General features: G+C 39.9%; 3 protein-coding genes across 13 annotated transcripts in view; 1 reads left to right on the top strand and 2 right to left on the bottom strand.

The window, feature by feature from the left end:
- The first annotated feature begins 100 nt into the window (after positions 1–100).
- LOC120903255 (zinc finger protein 317-like) lies at positions 101–2,428 on the top strand. The gene is made up of 4 exons (XM_040312554.1): positions 101–592; positions 676–1,424; positions 1,499–2,239; positions 2,311–2,428. Exons 1-4 carry the CDS (start codon positions 446–448, stop codon positions 2,351–2,353), a joined length of 1,680 nt encoding a protein of 559 aa, XP_040168488.1. The 5' UTR covers positions 101–445; the 3' UTR covers positions 2,354–2,428.
- Positions 2,412–3,117, bottom strand: LOC120903256. Its single transcript, XM_040312555.1, has 2 exons — positions 2,967–3,117; positions 2,412–2,768 (listed from the first exon to the last, which is right to left on the bottom strand). Exons 1-2 carry the CDS (start codon positions 3,011–3,013, stop codon positions 2,648–2,650), a joined length of 168 nt encoding a protein of 55 aa, XP_040168489.1. The 5' UTR covers positions 3,014–3,117; the 3' UTR covers positions 2,412–2,647.
- Positions 3,118–7,394: 4,277 nt separating this feature from the next.
- The window catches only part of LOC120904870 (probable phospholipid-transporting ATPase IA), a 66,647-nt gene continuing 54,801 nt past the window's right edge, over positions 7,395–19,240 (bottom strand). For 5 of the 11 annotated variants that reach the window (XM_040315305.1, XM_040315297.1, XM_040315307.1 and 2 more), the window contains 3 exons: positions 19,081–19,215; positions 18,210–18,269; positions 7,395–8,041 (listed from right to left, as the gene is read on the bottom strand). In XM_040315305.1, the coding sequence (XP_040171239.1) occupies positions 7,789–8,041; positions 18,210–18,269; positions 19,081–19,215 (448 nt within the window). In that variant the 3' untranslated portion in view covers positions 7,395–7,788. Of the gene's footprint in view, positions 8,042–10,413; positions 10,506–12,028; positions 12,061–13,074; positions 15,972–18,209; positions 18,270–19,080; positions 19,216–19,240 lie in introns of those variants that run through there. The other 6 variants (XM_040315300.1, XM_040315298.1, XM_040315303.1 and 3 more) reach the window with 6 other exon arrangements.

The following is a 19,240-nucleotide window of genomic DNA, read 5'->3' as shown; positions in this document are numbered from 1 at the left end:
CGACAAATGGTATAGTGCCAAAGAAAAAGAAAAGAATCTTTCCGTTAAGCTGGTGTTTATCTTTCCTTAACGTTCCACATTACTGTTTTCTTGAATCAAGCAAACAAAGCAGCCATTGTTCCTGTTTTTCCCAAAATATAGTGAATATAGTGAATGATTTGTATTATCATTTACATTTCCTTCAAATGTGTATTTAAATTATCCTTTCTTCATTTGCAACCCAAAAACAAGTCCTTTATCGTTGAAATTCCTCCAATTAAAAAACAAGCATTAATAAACATTCGTTAAGTTTTTTTTTGCATTTCCGAACCTATACCAACTGAACGTCAACTATTTTGCTGAACGGGTGTGCTGATGTCAACGGCAGCAAACGTAAACAAACACCTTAAAAAAAAATAAAGCTTCAAATGATGATTTAGCTAGTGGTGGATTCCTAATCATAAAAATGGAAGAATCTCCTCCCTCCGGAGCACCGGAAAGCTTGCAATGTCGGCTCTGCCTGCATACGGCCGATTTACTGATTTCAATATTCGGTAAACGGGGCCGTGAGGCGGAGATGTGCCGAAAGCTTCGCGAACACTTAAAACTCACGGTAAAAGCTGCAAATCCCCCCGCGCTCGAAGAAACCGCCGCGTTTGGTCGTTCATTTCAAAATTTCACCAATTTTGTTTGCAGGTTACAGAGGATGAAACGCTGCCCAAACACATCTGCCTCAAGTGCTGGGACACGGTGGAGTACATCGATTCGTTCGTCCGCCGGGTGGAACGGAATCAATCCGTTCTGGTGTACGGTGAACGGGGAGAAATAACCTTTATCGTAAGCGTAGCAGAACCGCCGGTCGAAATCGATGAAACCTATGACTTCCGGAAGGACTCGGCAGATCCACCGTCGTACGATGAGGCACAGAAAACGAAGCAGGCCACAGCCATGTACGACGAGGGGGAGGGAGAGGAACTGATCGAAATCATTGAAGCGCCCTGCGAAGATACGGTCTCGGAAGAGGAAAATCTGGTCTATGATCTGCTCCCGCTCGATGATGATTCCGACGAGCGAACAACGGCCGAGAGGGATGAGCTGCGAGAGGAAAAAGACCCAATCGGCGACGGTGCGACGACCATCGTCAGCACCACGGACGAAGAAGCTGGCATTCTCGTCCGGGTGAACGATTACGACTTTCCACCGATGATCAAGGACGGCAGGATGATTGTGCATGGCGAGGAGCTGGAGAAATGTCTTGCCGCGTACTACGGACTGGCGTGTGAGCTCTGCCACCAGCGGAACTGGGCCACGATCGGGGAACTGTTCGCCCATCACCGGGCAGCTCACGATCGGGAGGGTTTTGTGAACTGTTGCGGACGTACGATTGAAAAGAAATCGCAGATGGCCATGCACATGGCAAAACATGTGCAACCGGAAGCGTTTGAGTAAGTTTGGCCGATCGTGAGGCGCATTATTAGCCGAACAATTCCCAATTTGAATCTTCCCTTTCTCTCGTTAGATGTCCAATATGCAAGAAGATGATGACCACGCCACGCATACTGAAGGCGCACATGCAGAACCACCTGCCGGAGGAGGAGCGACCGCTCAAGTGCGATCTCTGCCCAAGGCGCTTCAGCTACGTTAGCGGACTGCTCATACACGCCTCGACCCATCGGGAAGAGAACGAGGGCAAGTGTGCGTACCATCTGTGCCACAGCTGCGGGCGGGCGTTCCGCTCCGGGGACAAGCTGGCGGAGCACATTGCCCTGTCGCACAGGACGGACGGCACCAGCAACTGTGTGATGTGCGACACGTGCGGCAAAAAGTTCATCTCGAAAAGCAACCTAAACTACCACCTGACCACGCACCAGCCGAAGGTGCTGCATCAGGTGCAGTGTGAGCATTGCGGAAAGTGGCTAAAGAACAAGCTCTGCCTGCGGAAGCACATGCTGCAGCACTCCCAGGTGCGGCATGCCTGCGACCAGTGCGACTACACCACCATCAACGTGCAGAGCCTGCAGAACCATCGCCGGGTGCAGCACACGGACGAGAAACCGTTCGTTTGTCCTACTTGTGGGAAGTCGTTCAAGGTAAAGAGCAACCTGCGGGAGCATCTGGCACAGCACCAGCAGGGGCAGAAGTATTCGTGCGAGTTCTGCTCGCGAAAGTTCACGTCGAAAAGCAACTACTACTGCCACCGGAAGCGGATGCATCCGAACGAGTTGGAACTGGAAAGGCGAAAAAAGGAGCTGGAGGAAAAGTAAGATCACTTGTGAAAAATGCAGCCCGTTTTGAAATGGTTACGGTTTCTGACTCGTTTCTCCTTTACAGCGCCCATCGCATCAAGCTAAAATTAAAACTGCAGAGACAGTAAGGTCACGGTTCTCAAAAGCTGTGTGTATGAAAGAATAAAAACGGTAACAAGACTTGGATAACCGTTAGAAGCCGATTTTGGTATTGTTTTTTGCTCAGCAGTGAACTCTTATTGAACTGCAAATTTGTTGGCATTGTACTGTGCGAGGGGGCCAGTGGATGGTTTCACCCTCTCCTTGACGTGCAAGCACGCCCTGCAGCCTCATTCCGGATACTCTCCTCTCGATGTGTCCACTGAGCGAGAATTTTGCTATAACCGAATTTAAAGCTAGCCGCGATGCGAGTCTGACCGTGCCTATTCCTTCTTGTCGAATTTGCCGCCGTAGAAGGGGATGTACGACACGATCACCTTCCAGTCGGTCAGGTAGCATCCAACCAGCGCCGCAGCAGCTCCGTAAGCGGCGGCAGAAGAGGCCCTACGGAGGCATTAGGAAAACGGAAAAGTGAAATTGGTGCAACTGCAAGTACAGTGCAACGAAGGGAACAGTCTCTAGGATGTCTTTCGCCCTTCGACGGTATGGAGGAGCACACGAAAACACAAGCTTACATAACGCGCCACCCAAGGATGCACAGATTTTCACAGCCTACCCGAGTTAAGCGGCACCGTTACCTACCACTGAGCGGCCTGTTCGGCTTGTTTACGTCCCATCGGCAGTCTCATCTTGAGGGCTGTAGATTACGCTTTTTGGAGAATTTGCGCAAATTTATCCGAAGGGCGCCTGCTGCAATCGCGGAAGAAATGGTACGACAGAAATCCTTGGCACCAACTTGACAGCCACGGCTGCTGTCAACCAAAAATGTCAAGGTCGAACAACGTGTTTACGGCTCAAGGTGCAGTTCTTTCCGAGTTGAGTTTTCGTTGCGATTCGAACATTATACCAGTTCGATCAACTTCCCAAGCAGCAAATGCGACCGATTCTGAGCTGACCGAAGTGATGCTCGATGATAAATTGGATACAGTGGAGCGCCGTTTATCCGGATACCTCTTATCCGGCTTTTCGTTCATCCGTGCTGTTGAGAAATGACAGTTCAATACAAAAGTGACATTGGGTTATGAGGAGGATATTTGAAAAAGCGGTTATAAGAGCACATTGTCATAACAAAAACACTATAATTAATGGCAAATTTTTAAAATTATCTTTCAAAAAACATGAAGTTGATAAAAACTGGGTTATTTTTATCAAAAAATAAGAAAAATTTCCAAAAAATAACCAGGAATTGGTGATAAAATATATCATTTGACTCATTATCCGTGTTATTCACTTATCCGGGCTGTTGTACTCTGCTATTCCAGTCCGGTCGTGATCGCGTACATGAATATACAGGACGATCTGCTCGTCATCCCTTGACAGCACCGCTGTCATCCGTGGATCGGTTGGTGTCATCCGATCTGGAACTATCGTTCCATGTAGTGATGTGCAATCTAAATATTATTGCAATACCACACGGGCGAAGCCAAGTCCCGAGAAGCCCGGATAAACGGCGCTCCACTGTATTTCTATTAGATTTCGAATGAGCCTCCCCAAAAAGGGTGCCGTAGAGTCCAGTTCTCGTTATATAGAGTACATTTCTCGTAAAAAGAGCCATGTTTCTACGTGCCCTTCGCCTGAAAGTCGCACACTTTTTCATTCTCATTGCTAGTAGGGTTGAATTTGATACACTAGAGTCTATCCAAGCGACACCAATGCACCAAGCAAAGGGGTCTAAAGGACTCAAGCTATAAGTATGAAAGGAATTTGACCGTGCAGATACCTGTCCAAAGCGCCAAAAATCCACTAAACGACCACTAAACGGGTTCTAAACGGCGCAAGCTCTCAACTTACAAGGAATTTAAAAAGACTTCGTTTAGCAGACGGTAAACGACTCATGCATTCTAAAATTAACAACAAACAAACTGGTGGCGCCATCTGTTGGTGGAATAGCCATATAGTGGAGCCCCTGTCTTGTTGTTCTTCCCCCTGTATTGTTGTATGGTTTCACATTGAAGTTATCGCTAGAACTAGAACAGCGATACGATTTGATGAAGCTAGGCAAAACATATTGCAAGAAAATGACAGGAATATAATAATGAGTTATAAAGTGCCATCTATTGAGCAAACCAGTGATGCTGCGAAGCATTCATTTTTTTCTATGGCCATTTGATTTTCCAGTTGTTTAAGATTAATCTGTGGCGCTTGGGGTGTATCAGACCACACGACCATTACTATTTATTTTTGCTCTTCGGAATGTTCAAATGCATCAAGGCAATGATCGCATAAAGGTAGGTGAAATACATCGCAAGAAACGGATAGCAATCTAACAATGGGAAAAAACAGCAGCGACAGTACATTTTATTTAGAAAATAATATTCGGATTGTTATAACGAAGGAACACAAACTCCGTAAATAAAATTAAGTATAATTCGTGATTGTTTTTCCTTTATTTCTGCAAACACTCGTTACTCGGCCACAAAGTTAGAGAATAGGTTCGACACTTCAGCCGACACATCAAAGATGCAGCGTCACCCTTTCTTTGGTCTCTTTGGTAGTTAAGTTTTGTAGTGGTAGCTGAGGGCCAGTTCTCTTTGCCACAGTTACAAGCTCCGGAAATATTTACTTTAGTTGTTATCTAGTTAGGTTTGAAGTTACTAGAAGCTTGTGCCGATCAATCGGCCACTCACTAGTTTTATCGCGACACTATTGTTGTTTGTTTGAGAGCTATCGTCTTTTGTAGTTGTTGAAAAGGAATTGTAATCAATTCTATGATCCTATGGATAAGTTGAGAGAGGTGCACATTGCTGTAGATAGGGAGTGGTTTGGTTGCTTACTTCTCTGCTTTCTACTGATTTTTGTTCATCACTTCACCCCATTTGCCACACTAGAACACTGCACTAGATTAAATTCAATATCATATATAAACTGTAATTTGTTTTGTAACGGTTTTTGTTAACTTTTACTTGCAGATTTAAAAAATATGACAATACCATGTTAGCGTTTTGGTTGTTAGTGGTTGAAATCATTTAAACGCTTTTTTCGTTAATTCCATCATCCATTATTTTGTTAGCCAAAAACCATTTTGTTGTTTCCATTAATCGATTTGCTAGCCAAAAATGTACTACTACCGCGGACTATCTTGCCTTTGGGCACGTCTGGATCGATTTGTCTTTCAGTTAGTTTTAGAGTTTTCAAGATAAAAATAGAGCAAGAGAAAGAGAGAGAGATAGAGGGAAATGTTATACATAAATAAAGTACAGTAATACTATCGTTTGCTTATATGCTAGCGGTTTTTGTTCTTCCATTTCCTTACTCTTATTCGTCGCCATTTGCGCTCTTATTCGTCGCGCTCACAACACGTGAAAAAAAGACACTGAAGTTTGGTTACAAAGTTATTACATTCAAATCCTTGCAAAAATTTTCCACATCTTTACCGTTATTCATGTGTTTTTTCAAAAAGCGTCTCATCAAGAGTATGTCTGTTGTTTAATATTGTGCTCGAATCAATTTAAACTTGCAATTGAAATAAATAAAAAAAAAACTAACAACAGATTTGTGAAATAGTTTAAACATTCAAATTAAATCAAGCTATCTGATATGTTCTTATGTTGAAAAGGTGGGTTTTATGATAATAACTTTCTGTTAAAATGGCTGTTAAAAAAAATCCAAATGCTATTGTTGTTGGTTATAGCGAAATGTGTAATAGAAAAATAGTAGCCCTTTTTACAAAATTTCATACCAGCGCTCCTTATTTCATTCGATGTTATACCTTCGATTAGGTTCAAGCTGTTGTTACACTTGTGTGGCACTTAAAACAAGCACTAAGTATACAGTCATTAAAGGACATGTTCTCATAACATGACAAAGTAAGCGACGCCATTTCAAGACAACTGACAGCTTCGATCGCAGCGCGAACGGTCGATGCAATTGTCAAAATTTCATGAAGTACTAATTCACTGGTTACTTAATGAATGTCATTAGTTTCAGAGCGTTTCTACATACACCGAGAAAGCAGCTGAGAGATGGCTGTGAGAGAATTGACAACCGGTTTCTCACGCTGGTGTGTGTAGAAGCTCTGAAAAGTGCCGAGATGGGACTTTTAAAATGATGTTCAAAAAATCCATTTTAATCGCTAAAATGAAATCAAAAAAGTTTCTTTTACTTTTTAATAATATTTCTACGATTATTAGACGGCAAAAATGCAAACTATAATTGATCGATCGCTATAAACTGCCAATTCAATTTTTTCTCAGCTCCATCGTTCTTTGCATGCCGAGGAGAATTCTCTCACCGAAAATGCTGTCAGTCGCTGTCAAAACATGCTGTCAGTTATTTTCTCAGCTACATTCTCGGTGTATGTAGAAACGCTCTCAAAGGGATAGAGGTGAACGAAACAGCTGATAGCTTTCAGATGTATGTGCGTTTTAGTATAAACATGTTTTTTTTGTTTGTTTCAAGTCTATCTTGACGAATTGGTTGCTCAATGTTAATGTTTTTTTTTTCATTATTTTAACATCGATAGTTAAGATGAGCTAATCAAACAATATGTAATTGAGATAGAATAAAAGTCAATCAAAAATAAGTCTGAAGAAATTATTAAAGAAAAGAAATAAAGGAAAAAAATGCAAATTTTGTAAAACAGTACAAACAGTACCTAAAAAATAGTAGCGAATAGAAAGAAACAACAACAATTAAAAATATAGGGAAAAAGAGTTTAGTTCATCACAAAGCAAATGTAGTAAAAGGGGTAAAAAGTGTGTTAATTTATAGTTGATAATCCGTTACCTTTCTCTACCGCAACGGGACAGCACACCAGGGCTTTCCGTTTCCAGGCGCGGCTTAAGTCTGCTAAAGTCTAACAATTTATAAGTATATACTAGATGTACCCTGTGTCTTAAAGCTAACGAATAGTGGCCATTCGTTTATGTTTTAATTCTTTTCGTTATCTGCCATTAACACTATGCGGATGTGTTTGTGTGTGCTCATAAATTTGGTTGCTGTCGTACTTTAACATTACAAACACACGCACACACACATATAACACAATCATTATACACACAAACACTCACATACATATTGTACACAATCCATCTATATTATGTCAATTGTTGCGTGTCGTTGCGACAGTGAAAAAATATAACTTTTGTTTTGGTTTTTTTTGTTTTCTAATCAGAGGGCTGAACCATATCTCTTATTATTACATATTCCCTTTTTTGTGTTTTGTTGGCTGTTATAGTTTGCATAACATCGTGTTTGTAAATAGTGTGTTTCCTGATTTTTTTGTTTTCTTCATTTTTTGTTTGTTTGCATATTTTATATCCCTCCTTTGAACGTCGTTCCCCATTTTCCTGCCCGTGAGACGGGAAGTGCAGAAATGGGAAACAGTAATTTGGCCAAAAATGGGGAAAATAAACGGAACGCACACACTCACACTATCCTTTTTACACATCACCTCGAATACCGGTTACACCGATACAGCGACGAATGATGAGCGCTGCTGGCCCGGCCGGCGGCACCGGAACCGATGGTACGCGGTGGGTTGCGGCAGCGACCGGAAGTAGCGCCTTCTCAGCAGACGGTAAAGTAGTTGTCGTAGCAGTACGCGCATCCGCGACACGCTCAGTTGCCGTCCGGCTTTGGCAGGTTCGTGTCGTACGCCCGGATGACGTCCGTTTGCGTCACTGAACCACCTTCCTCCTGGGAGAAGGCGTACCCGTCTGCGGTAGATTAGTAGATAGAGGTAGATTAGTTTCACGGAGCGTTTCCCACGAGAGGGCGCAATGGTACGTTAAAGCTCAATGTTAGTGAGAAGCATCGTGAGTGGGTGTGTGTGAGTGGTCATCGTTTGGTGTATTTTAACACTTTCTGTGTTTTTGTGTGCGCTTGTACACTTTTAGTTAGTGTTGTTAGTGTTTTGTTTAATGTCTATAGTTTTACATTTTTATACTTTGTACTATGTTTTGAACATTTTTTAACATTTATTGTCGATGTTTTTGATTGGTTTTTATCATCTCATCTCTTATTCTTTAGATGTTAGCACATTGTTGAGTGTGTTTTGATGCCTTCATGTCTTCAGTCACGTTATAAGTCATTTTGTCAAGCTGTACCACCTATAAGGGTGTGTTGTGTACATGTGTATATGCAAGTAGTGTGCCAGCAGCTTTGCTAAAAAAGTATAACGAAACGAAACACAAACATACAAACGAAACGAAACGTGAAAGCAAATGGAGTCCCAGCACCAGCAGCTAATTCAGGGAGCAATGAACACACATCAAAACATGAAAGCGCTGGGTAATGCTTTGTCAGCAAGCAAGTGGTGAAGCGGTTCGAGCGGTGGGGAAACTTTCAAACGACAAAATTTCAAATGACAGTCATTAAGCTTCGCTTCCCGGAGAGCTGCTGACTAATTGGACGCCTTCCTTTTGGATGGGCTGGTACCATTCACGCGTCAATATTTACCTTCGACAGGTGACGGTTTGCGGTTAAATATTTAATGCACGTTGCGTTCGGGCTTGGTAAAATTAATGAAGCAGCCCCGAATAATCGAATCGGCAGCGTACCTGCTAGCTCGTGACTCGTGCAGTCATCGATCAACAGACGGCACCACACGTGTGGTAGGTGGTGGGTGTAGAATTTACCCTTCAGTAGCGTGTTGATGGTCAGCAGAGAGCACAGTGAACACATTGATTTTTAGCCCGCCCGTCCTAGGCCGCCGAGGACACACCAAACCAAAGTGAGTAGATAAAACAAATGCAAACAGAGCAGGTACAACAATGCCGCCAGTGTCCTAGTGGTGTGTGGTGGTCAGACAAGAAGGGATAATAGGGCAGAAGGGTGTATACATTTGTGCATACTGGGTTGATAATAATAGGGGACATACAGCACTACACACAGCGGCTGTGGACAAACAACGGTGGCCATTTTGTTGTTATTCACTCTGATTCTGATAGCCCTGATCGTACGTTAAATTATTAAGCAATTTATTCTAGCGCACTTCTTTCACTTTCGGTTTAAGGTCAGCCCGCACCAAAGGGGCGACAACACACAATGACGCAGATGGCCGAGGCCACGAGGAAAGCCACATAGTTTTCCATTGTTCGAACAGTTTCTGCGGGGCTTTTGGGGGGGGGGGGGGGGGGGAGGGGGTAAGGTGAAGGAATATAAATCACACATTAGTGGCAAAGGGTCCACACTGGGCGAGATAGTGGCACTGCTGTTCCCGGGAAAACCCCATTCGTTCCGGGAAATGGCATTCAGTAGGCAAGAGAGTGTCGATAGTGACGGTATGGTGTGACTAAAATCACCGTTTTCTTACCAGGAAAACATACAAGGGAAGTGTGGATAACAAGTAAACCGCGTTGAATGGCTGAAGGAGCAGAAATAGTACAATGGAGAAGCCTAGTCGTTCACTAGTAGCAAAGCTCAAAATTACTCAACATTCGCTCGTTATCGCTCGTTATCAGTTTAGGATGATTTACATCGGAGTACTTTTTAACAGTTTGGAAAAGCAGTTTTTCATATTTTAAACAAAACATTGCACATTTAAAATTAGCTTCCAGTGCACTTCTATGTTTCATTTTCTTGTGTTTTGCTAAACGGTGTTCAGAGCTATTATTTACACAAAAAATAAAAGTTTAATAAATCTAAACGAAGTGATGTTTTTAGCTGTGTTTGCACAACAATTAAAACAAAACAAAAAAGAAAAAAATACGCTTTTGGGCTAGTGAATGATTATGAAGCGAATGTGTGTTAGGTTCACGAAAGCGTTTCAACACTAGCCACCAATAATAGAGTTTAACAAATGTTTAATTTAGTTTGCAATTCAAGCCTTCCCACACCCCGCCCATTGGCATGGCTTTTGTCGTTTAGCAATACCATGTTAAATTGTGAGTGTGCTGACTGTTTTTTTGTTAGCTTATTTTGCGTGTGTTCGATATGTTTCGTTTCTGTTTCTTCATCTTAAACCGTGGCTCAAAACAATGGTTGCATTCTGGTTGTTGTAGTTTTTTTTTAGTTTTTTTTTAGTTTTCTTCTCACAACAACAGCAAAAACGGTTATGCTCGCTTCCACTTGGTGCAGAAATACTCACGCTTCAGTTCTAGTTCTTTATTTTCGGTCGTGTGTGATCTTCCGGTAAAAACCCGCCGTACATTTCGCAGAAGCCGTGCAGTTTCGGTTAATCTGTAATAATTCGGGGTTTGGTTTTGTTTGTTTGTTTTTTTTTTTGTTGATTGAAGCAAATCAAATAACACCACAGATGCTATAAAGAATGTTGTAGGTGGAATCGTTGGGTGGGGAGGGGGCAGGTTTGGGCTAAAGGCGAACAAGAGATGGGGAGAATTTGGGCCAAACGAGCAAACAGGGAACAGGGAGAAAAAAAAACTAGAATATGATGGGAGAAATTCGATATATTACTGGTATGATAGGGTAGGAATGAAATATTAAGTCAATAACTCTGTGCAGAGAAACAATAAAACCAACAATGAATCAAAAGATACAAGAAATCAAGTTAAAATGTAGGAAAAACTAGGATTGTGCACTGATTATGATAAAAGTCAAATGAAAAAAGACAAACTTCGTCAAAAACATTCTAGTTTTCTTCAAATCAGTTAATGCAGTTAATTTGTTAGAAGAAATAGATCAAACTGAATCACTTCAAACATACACGTAGAATTGGGTTCACTTAAAACTGCTTTCCAGAGATGCGGATTGTTTTCCTTCCAAACTATCTAAACTAGTTTAGTTTACGTGCTGATAAGAAAAGTGTTTAAAACCATTTACGGTAGCACAATACAAGTATGGGCGGCAACACAAACACACCAATTATATATATTTACATAAATAAGGACGCGTTTTTAGGAAACGCAATAAAAGTCCTCTAAGATTGAATAGATATAAATAACATAAGAAAAATATATGAAAAAGTCCAAAACATCAAACAGCAGCACTAAGAAAACCCAACTGCAACAGTAAATAAAGACGTAAAAGAGGTGAAAAAAAAACTAACAAACATACAAAGACAGCTAATAGATGAATGCAACATCTATAAGTGCAAAAAACGTCCAGTAAATGACGCAAAAACACCTAACAACGTGTTCTATATAAATCTATAAATATGTTACAAAACAATCTATACTCAAAAATAGGTAAAGAAAACGTGTATGTACACAACAAACAAACAAAAAATGCACAAAGCTAACACGACAGTGGCGTGCTGCCGTCGTTCGTTCAGTGTGTGTTTTTCTTTACTTTCGTACTGTTGTCGTTCGCTATAGTTGTGTTCTTGTGCAGTATTGTGCAGCTGTGTGTGCGTGTGTTTATGTCTTTGGCAGTGTAAAAGTACTATTATTATTATATTTTGCTCTATTGTTTGTAACTTTAAGTACTGTGCACTTCATTCGCTTGCTAAACATTGCACACATTACTCGGCAAGTCTTTTGGTTCCGCTCACTCTCTCTTTCTCTCTCTTGCAGCTGGATGGGTGTACTAGTAATATGCGTGAAATGTACTGGTAATTGTGGGGTGTGCCTATTGTGCTAGTAAAAGAAAGGCTTTCCAAATGCTTGAGCTTTGGGGTGATTGGGGTGGCACTATCGCAAGCGCATTTGGTGATGTACGCGTCGGTGTGATACGTGTGTGAACCGAATGTGGTTGGTTTTGCACCGTGCGTGCCAACTACCGTGTTGAAAGGGAGAGCTACTTACACCGTATAATCGATCCCAAGGCATGCATAGTTCTGAAGAAGAAGTTGGATAAATGTAACAGACAGTTTGTAAAGGGGGAACTTGTGGGTGAGTGTGCGGGGGAAGTAGTACGCATTGGAGGGGGGGGAAGTGGGGAGAGCTTCCAGTGGGCTCCACTGGTGTATTCTCTTCCCTCACTATCGTCACTCTACACGTGTGTGACTGTGGCGGAGAGGATGACGATGGGGGTAGGAGGTGCTGCTGCAGCGAACTGTTTGGCCAGGTGACAAAAGTGGGTTTGGGCATTAAGGAGGGTGTGTTGTGTTTTGTTCCAGTGTTTTCTTTGCTGTACTGGTGGATTACTGTAGTGGTTTGGAATTTGTTTGCGAAATAACTGATTTGTAGTACATTACACATTGCATCTAATACAAGCTAGAGTTGAGTATATATTGCTTTTATATATAAAAATACTAAAAGCAATGGTTTAAGAGAAGAAAAAACTGCTACAATACTTTAGTGATCGAAATAATACAAATCAATACAAATACTTAAAAACATTTCTAACAACATTAGAAATTTGATAAATGAAAATTCACTTGACTAAAACTAGTCAGCAGTAAAACACATCTAAAATACACACGATAAGACAAGAGATAAACAAACAAAAAAACACACAACATCACACGCCAAGAAACATTCAACAACGGAGCTTCACAACGGAAACCAAAACGTTCCAAAAGAGATGAAATGCATTTGGGGTAATTCATTAATTTCGGATGCAATTTTAATGGGTGCTTGTTTAAACCACGTCGGAAAGGGTAAATCAAAACAAATCAAAGCATCTGTTTGGAATTAACGGATGAAAATCTGGCAACGACATGCACTCTTGCAGGAGGGAGTGTTGGTGGTGGTGGTGAGTGATGATGAATCGCACGGTGCATCTTTAACAATAGTTGCATGTTGCAGGTGTTTTATTGTTTTTTGATTTATGATTTTGAGTGAGTTTGTGTGTGTGTGTGTGTGTGTGGTGTGAGTGTAATTAATAAAAAATAAAATCAAACTGAACGTGTGTTGTAATGTTTTCGTTTTTACTTTTTACTTGCTTATTCTACCACTACCCCGGACAGCTTACTAATAATAATTCTGTTACCGCTTACTCTTACTGCATTTTTACTATTTAGCTTTCCGTTCTTTGTCGACGATAAGAATGTGGAGCACCTGAACACGTACATTTTTGTATTGTATAAGTAAAAAAAAAAAACAAATATAACGCTATACACGGCTAAGCCGAAACCGAACGTGTGGAAATGAAGAGAAAATAAAGATTATTTTAGTTAAACTAAACACGATTGTTTTGCAACTCTGTTGCCGTTTCAAAGTGCCATCTCGTATGCTGAGCATAACAAGACAGTTTCCTGCTACATATAAAAGCTTCAGTTAGTATGTCTCGAACATAGTTACTTAATAAAACATTTATTCAAAAAAAAAAATCGTTATCCATTTTGTCTCTTTTTTCGTATAAAATTGTTTTCTTTTTAATTTATTTTTTATTTGCATTAAACAAAAACAGATTCATTTAACTACAGGCTTTAGCTGATGTTCTAACTAAATCCCATTGCCTTGTTTACTTTATCAGTTTTGCTTACGGTTGCTTTATTAATTCCTTTATTTGGTGTTGTTGTAATGTTCTATTAAAAAAGAACGGCCCCAAAGGCCGTATTGTTTGCTTATGTTTACTGGTTTTTATTTTCAAAAGGAAGAAATGCCCTTTTCTCCTCTACCATTCTATGTGCATGTGTATGTGTATTTATTTTCGTTTTTTTAGTTTTTTTGTTAAAATGAATATTGCGAAAGAAGATTTCAATAAAAATAGAGAAAAACCCTATATTACAATGCCCGTAGATAATACAGGTGGTTCTTATTGTTGTTGTTTAAAAATGGGAAAAAACCGAACAATTTTTTCTCGAAGGATCAGCAAAATTCTACTCTATGCCAGCTCTTCGTAACGTTCGCTTCTGCTTCTGGGCGACACCATATGGTATGCTTCGGTCTCTCTGAGGAAGGAATTTGATGTAGAGCGTGGAGCAAAAATGGGGTATGGTGATTTAACACACAAGAAGAAAAAGATAAAAAGAATAATAATAATAATGACTGCTATCAACGATAGACCGGATAGGCTGGAAAACAGTACAGCGATCGCGGCACCATAAGTAAAGAGCCAAGCCTGCAGCCCAACATGTAGCGGAGAGTAGAAGGTAGCGCAGCAGTTTTGCACGCGTATCAACTAAGAGACGAATAGCTGACACATTGGAAAAAACAAATACAAACACAAACAATCTAGCAGATTATCACACACCATGGCGATGCATTGCTTGAAACGGTATGTAACGCACCCACCAACCTGATAGCCAACATTAAGAACATTGAGCGTACCACCCTGGGATTCGTTTAATATCACAAAACATAAACACATGAAGGGCGTATTACGCGTCACGGGTGACATTTACAGCGAGCTGCGATTTGAAGCGATTAATCAACGATGCATATTTAAATGTTTTTTTTTTTTGTGTACAACCAATACAACAACAAGAAACCATAAGCAGCGCTTGGTTTAATTCCTTCCTCAACGCCATACTTATTAGCCTGGCAAGGGAAATATTATTAGCGTTACCCGTGGGAAAGGGGTGTCATGAGAGTTGCTGGAGCCGAATACAGCCACACCCGTAAGTAGTAGCAAATGATAATCAGATAGTTGGATGCAGCATTGTTTTTGATGAGCACCACGTAAAGGACACACATACACACAAACATTGTTTGATTTTGTTTTTAGCAAACACAAATACACATAGCACAGCAAAGGTAGGACAAACAAAGCGCTGGAGGTAGGGCCCGCTCCCTTTTTTTTTGTCTTGAGTTGCGCGTAGAGTAATGCCTTATAGGGGGGTCGTCATTTACCTATCTATTTCCTGTCGTCATTGAGCTTCCAAGTGTTATCTGTGCTTACGCTATCTATTTAACGTACAGTACTGACAACCTTACGTACCCTTACATAGAATCACAATCTATTATTGCACATGTTCATTATTACTGTCTTTTTTTTGCACCTCTTACCACTTTTCACTGTTTACTTTTTTGATATTGCAGTGGATTTGAACGCATCTGTCTTCTCTATTTCAGATTCTATTGCCCGTAAAACAACTTCAGAGCCAACCGAAAACGGATGAGCACTGAAACAAGCCTTAAGATACTTAACACCAAAGCACAAGGACGAGGTTGTTGCACATGTTGCAGCGAATAAAAGAAGGGAATGCCATTTACGTGAAGTTATGAGATCGGCTAGCTTAAAAATAGATAACACAAATACGAGCTAAAGATTAATACTGGTGCAATGGTTAAGACGATCGGTCGCCGATCAAGTTGTGTATTAAGTAAACGCTAACTAAAGGCGTACTAAGGAAGCAGCAGCAGAGTGTGACTGCCTACGGACGGAATGTTTTCGAATCATCTACCATGAGAAGGCTTGCGCAAAACTGAATTTTACTTCGAACTTGCGAACCTTTCTCTTCTACTGCTTTCTATCTGATACCGAACCTCGTCCCGATCGAGACTCAGGGTTCAATTGCTACGAGCAGTTAGTTTTACATAATAACAATAAATAACGATAACAACCACTCCAAAAAAGAGAGCAAAACAAACAAGGAATGTTACATTTACACGCTTGATCGCACTATCACAAATGTTCCCTTTTGTCATCTACATTGTAGTCCTCCATTTATTTTTAGCCCTACGTTTAGCCCGCTACGTAAACATTTACTTTGCTTTTACGCTTTTTCTTTTCACTTTTTAGCAAATGTTTCATTATATCTACATGTGCAACTCGGTTATGCTAATACTGTTCTGATGCCAAGCCGCTAGTGGCGCCACGGAGTTACGCCTACGCCAGGAGAGTATCTTCGACAAGCTTCTACACAGGTGTGCAAAAGAGAGAGAGATAGAAAGAGAGAAGGGACGGAGGTCAGGGGTTGAAGGGGGTATGTAGGGGGGAAAGGTAGGGGGTGGGGCAAAATACAAAATATGGTGTTAAAATAGTGTTTACATTGCTAAACGCGTTACAATCAATAATATTTTGTGAAGGATAGTTAATTATTTTCATTTTTTTTAAATAAAATATTATTAAAGGACATTGCATAGTACGCAAGAAAGGAGAAAGCTGTCGCGCATCCCGTTCAGTAATACTAAAATGATAATTATTTCACTGTTCTATCATGTATCATCTATCCCTTTACCACTATTTTTTTTTAAATTGGCTACTTAACAGTACTTGTTTGGCTAATGCTAAAACCATCATGATTGTAAGTCACATGAAAACACACCATATCTTATAAAATATGTAACTATTATTCCCTTTTCTACGTTCGTTTTGTATACCTATGTTGAGTGTATTGTAGAAAAAAATGTAATTTTTGTTTATGTTTTGTTTGTTTTCCATAACTAAAATTGATCAATAAAACAACATTGGTAACGTGTACACTAATACCACAAAAAATGTACGTAAACGTATTTAAATAAAAACAGACAATTGCTTAGAAATGTATTATTAACAATACTCATGAATCACTAACAAACAGCAAGGATTTCAATAGCATTCGATATAAACATACTTTGGCTGTTTTAGTATTCATTTAGTACTTTCGATATACCAAATTTATTGCTACTATATATTTTCTATCATTGTTCTGAGCAAAGTATTTAGCAGAAAAATTAATTGGTTATTTTACTACACTCTCTATGAGTTCGTGCCAGTTCATATAAAAACTGTGTATTTGTGCGTGCCAGTTAATGTATGTGAGTGTGTTCAAGGATGTTTTCATAAGTGTGTAACCGATACATTAAATGATTGATGCGAAAGTAATTTCATCTAGAGTGATTTATTAATCATATTTGTGTTGATGGAGAGTTAAACTTGATCAAATAATAACCATTAAATAAGAGAGGGAAGAGAAAATACACATCACCATGCTTAATTGCAATATCAATTGCATTAATTGTAGACAAAAGTAAATAATATCTATATCTACATGAGTTTCTTATCGTTTGATTGTGATACATGATCATTATTACCGGGTAGTACTATTACGATTGCTCTAGTTTGTTTACTAAGGTTTACTAAGAACAAACAAACACACATACACACATGACGCACAGATACACGTGTTTACATACGATAATACGAACACATGGTATCATATAGAGGTAAAACACACATCAAACAAAAACCCCTCAGGCTCATTCTAAACTGGAATTAGGACACAACAAACATACAAAAGCATCAAACAATGTTACAAAACTGAAAACATGGATGTAAACGCTAGGTTGAAAATGGCATACCACTAAAGCATTGTTAAGGCGCAGATGAAGCTCGTATTAGTAGAAAAAAGTGGATAGGAGTGGATGGGAAAGGAAAATGGAATCACATATCATCTTATGCAACAAAATGCTCTACATAGAAAAGGGGAAAAAACAATTTACTAGTATACTAATCGTTGCATTACATATTATTTCTTCAACTATGTCTACAGCAATCAAGTAGAAAAGTACAGAATGAGATTGAAAAAGTTAAAAATACTACGTAATACTCATGTAAAAAATAAAAAAAAGATAAAAAGACATATTACACTTGAAAAGCTTAGAAAAAAAAACAACCAAACAGTAACTATTAGTTACTTTCAGCAACAAAACATGTGAAGCTTTACTGATGTTAAATCGGTTTATTCCATTCATCTTTTATCAACTCAAATCACAATTTCATCGTAGTGAGGTAACATAAACAAAACGCCAAGGAAAACACTCTCGAGAAACCAACAACATCCACGTTAAGGGGAAGGAAGAAGGGAAGTGATTTGGTGGAAGATGAAACAGTAGAAGCAATCGGGAAAACGGATTTGCGGAAGTTGTTAGTGGACAAAACATGGAGGCGATGAGTTCGAACGATTCGAACCCATCTGGTGTTAAAATAAAAAAGCAAAAAAAAAAACAGTCATACGGTGAAAAAGGACACAGAGACACAGTAAAGAGTGGGCAAAAGAGAAACACGACAGCAAACGGGAAAAGAACGGGAGGGATGATATTTCGTTTTTTGGCATGGTTTTTGATTGGTACTGTACTGGGTGGGTTTTGCTTAGTAGCTCGTAAGAATACTTACGAAGATCTGGATTCCTTCAGTGGTGGTGTTAGTATATTATCCTTTCTAGAGTTTCTGTACCTGTGCGGGGAAAGGGATGGTAAGAATCGAACGTTAGCGCTATTTAAAGGGCAACGAGGAAATTCAATCAAATACATAGCGGACCGAAAAATACTATTACGATCCAGGGGTTTCCTAGTCAATTTTCAATGTTTACAACATTTTTCATTGCTTGCGAGATATTTTTTTAAAAGCTGTCAAATGTTGTATTTGCATCACCAACATTTTTCAGTTTTATTCACATGATTTTCAACACATCACAAGCTGGACTGAGTATAACAGTTCTTTGTGGTGTGTTGAAAATCATGTGGAAAAATAAACATTCCATTGTGATGCAATAAAACACATAAAACATGTGATGCAAATAACAAATGTCTTGCTAGTGTTGAATACAGGGGTTTCCAAGTCAGTTGCGAATGTAAGCATTGTTATTCGCCGCGTGTAAAATGTTATTCACCTAGACCCGCCGATTTGACATGTCATTTCCATCATCATAATTTATAATTTCTTCAGCTTGATTTTAAACACTCAATTATCAACGGGTGATGCAATCCGGCTACAAATCTCGGTGAAAAAAATGATGGCAGCAACCCGTTGAAGTGTTGAAAAACATACTGATGAAATTAGAAATTATTATGATGGAAATGAAATGCCAGATCGATGGGGAATAGTATTTTGCAAGCGGTGAATAACAATGTTTACATTCGAAACTGACGGGAGAAACCCTGTAATGCTGTGCACATTGGAGATTGGCTTGGAAAACCCTGTAATGATGTGTACATTCGAAAGTGACTTGGAAAACCCTGTAATGCTTTCGCTAATAGAAACTTACGCGTTCCAAGACACGTCAAAAAGCAGTGCGGATAGTGGAATTAACAGTAGTCCAGCCCAGAACACAGGCGTCGTAAAGACCATATCGTCCATGCCCGTGAAAACCGCACCCACTGGCAATGCTGGCCAAATGTTGCTGTAAATTTGCAAAAACAAAAAGG

This window comes from Anopheles arabiensis, chromosome 3 (assembly GCF_016920715.1).
Source record: "Anopheles arabiensis isolate DONGOLA chromosome 3, AaraD3, whole genome shotgun sequence".
Taxonomy (NCBI): domain Eukaryota; kingdom Metazoa; phylum Arthropoda; class Insecta; order Diptera; family Culicidae; genus Anopheles; species Anopheles arabiensis.
The sequence above is the reverse complement of the archived record's forward strand: the minus strand, read 5'-3'. Positions and strand labels throughout refer to the sequence as shown.

What these genes read in the sequence shown, in the direction of transcription:
- LOC120903256 (XM_040312555.1), bottom strand. Translation starts at nt 3,013, where the DNA reads ATGAGACTGCCGATGGGACGTAAACAAGCCGAACAGGCCGCTCAGTG. An exon ending in GCCGAACAGGCCGCTCAGTG is followed by an intron (nt 2,769 to 2,966) that starts GTAGGTAACGGT and finishes ATGCCTCCGTAG; the next exon opens with GGCCTCTTCTGCCGCCGCTT.
- LOC120903255 (XM_040312554.1), top strand. Translation starts at nt 446, where the DNA reads ATGGAAGAATCTCCTCCCTCCGGAGCACCGGAAAGCTTGCAATGTCGG. An exon ending in GTGCAACCGGAAGCGTTTGA is followed by an intron (nt 1,425 to 1,498) that starts GTAAGTTTGGCC and finishes TTCTCTCGTTAG; the next exon opens with ATGTCCAATATGCAAGAAGA. An exon ending in AAAAAGGAGCTGGAGGAAAA is followed by an intron (nt 2,240 to 2,310) that starts GTAAGATCACTT and finishes TCTCCTTTACAG; the next exon opens with CGCCCATCGCATCAAGCTAA.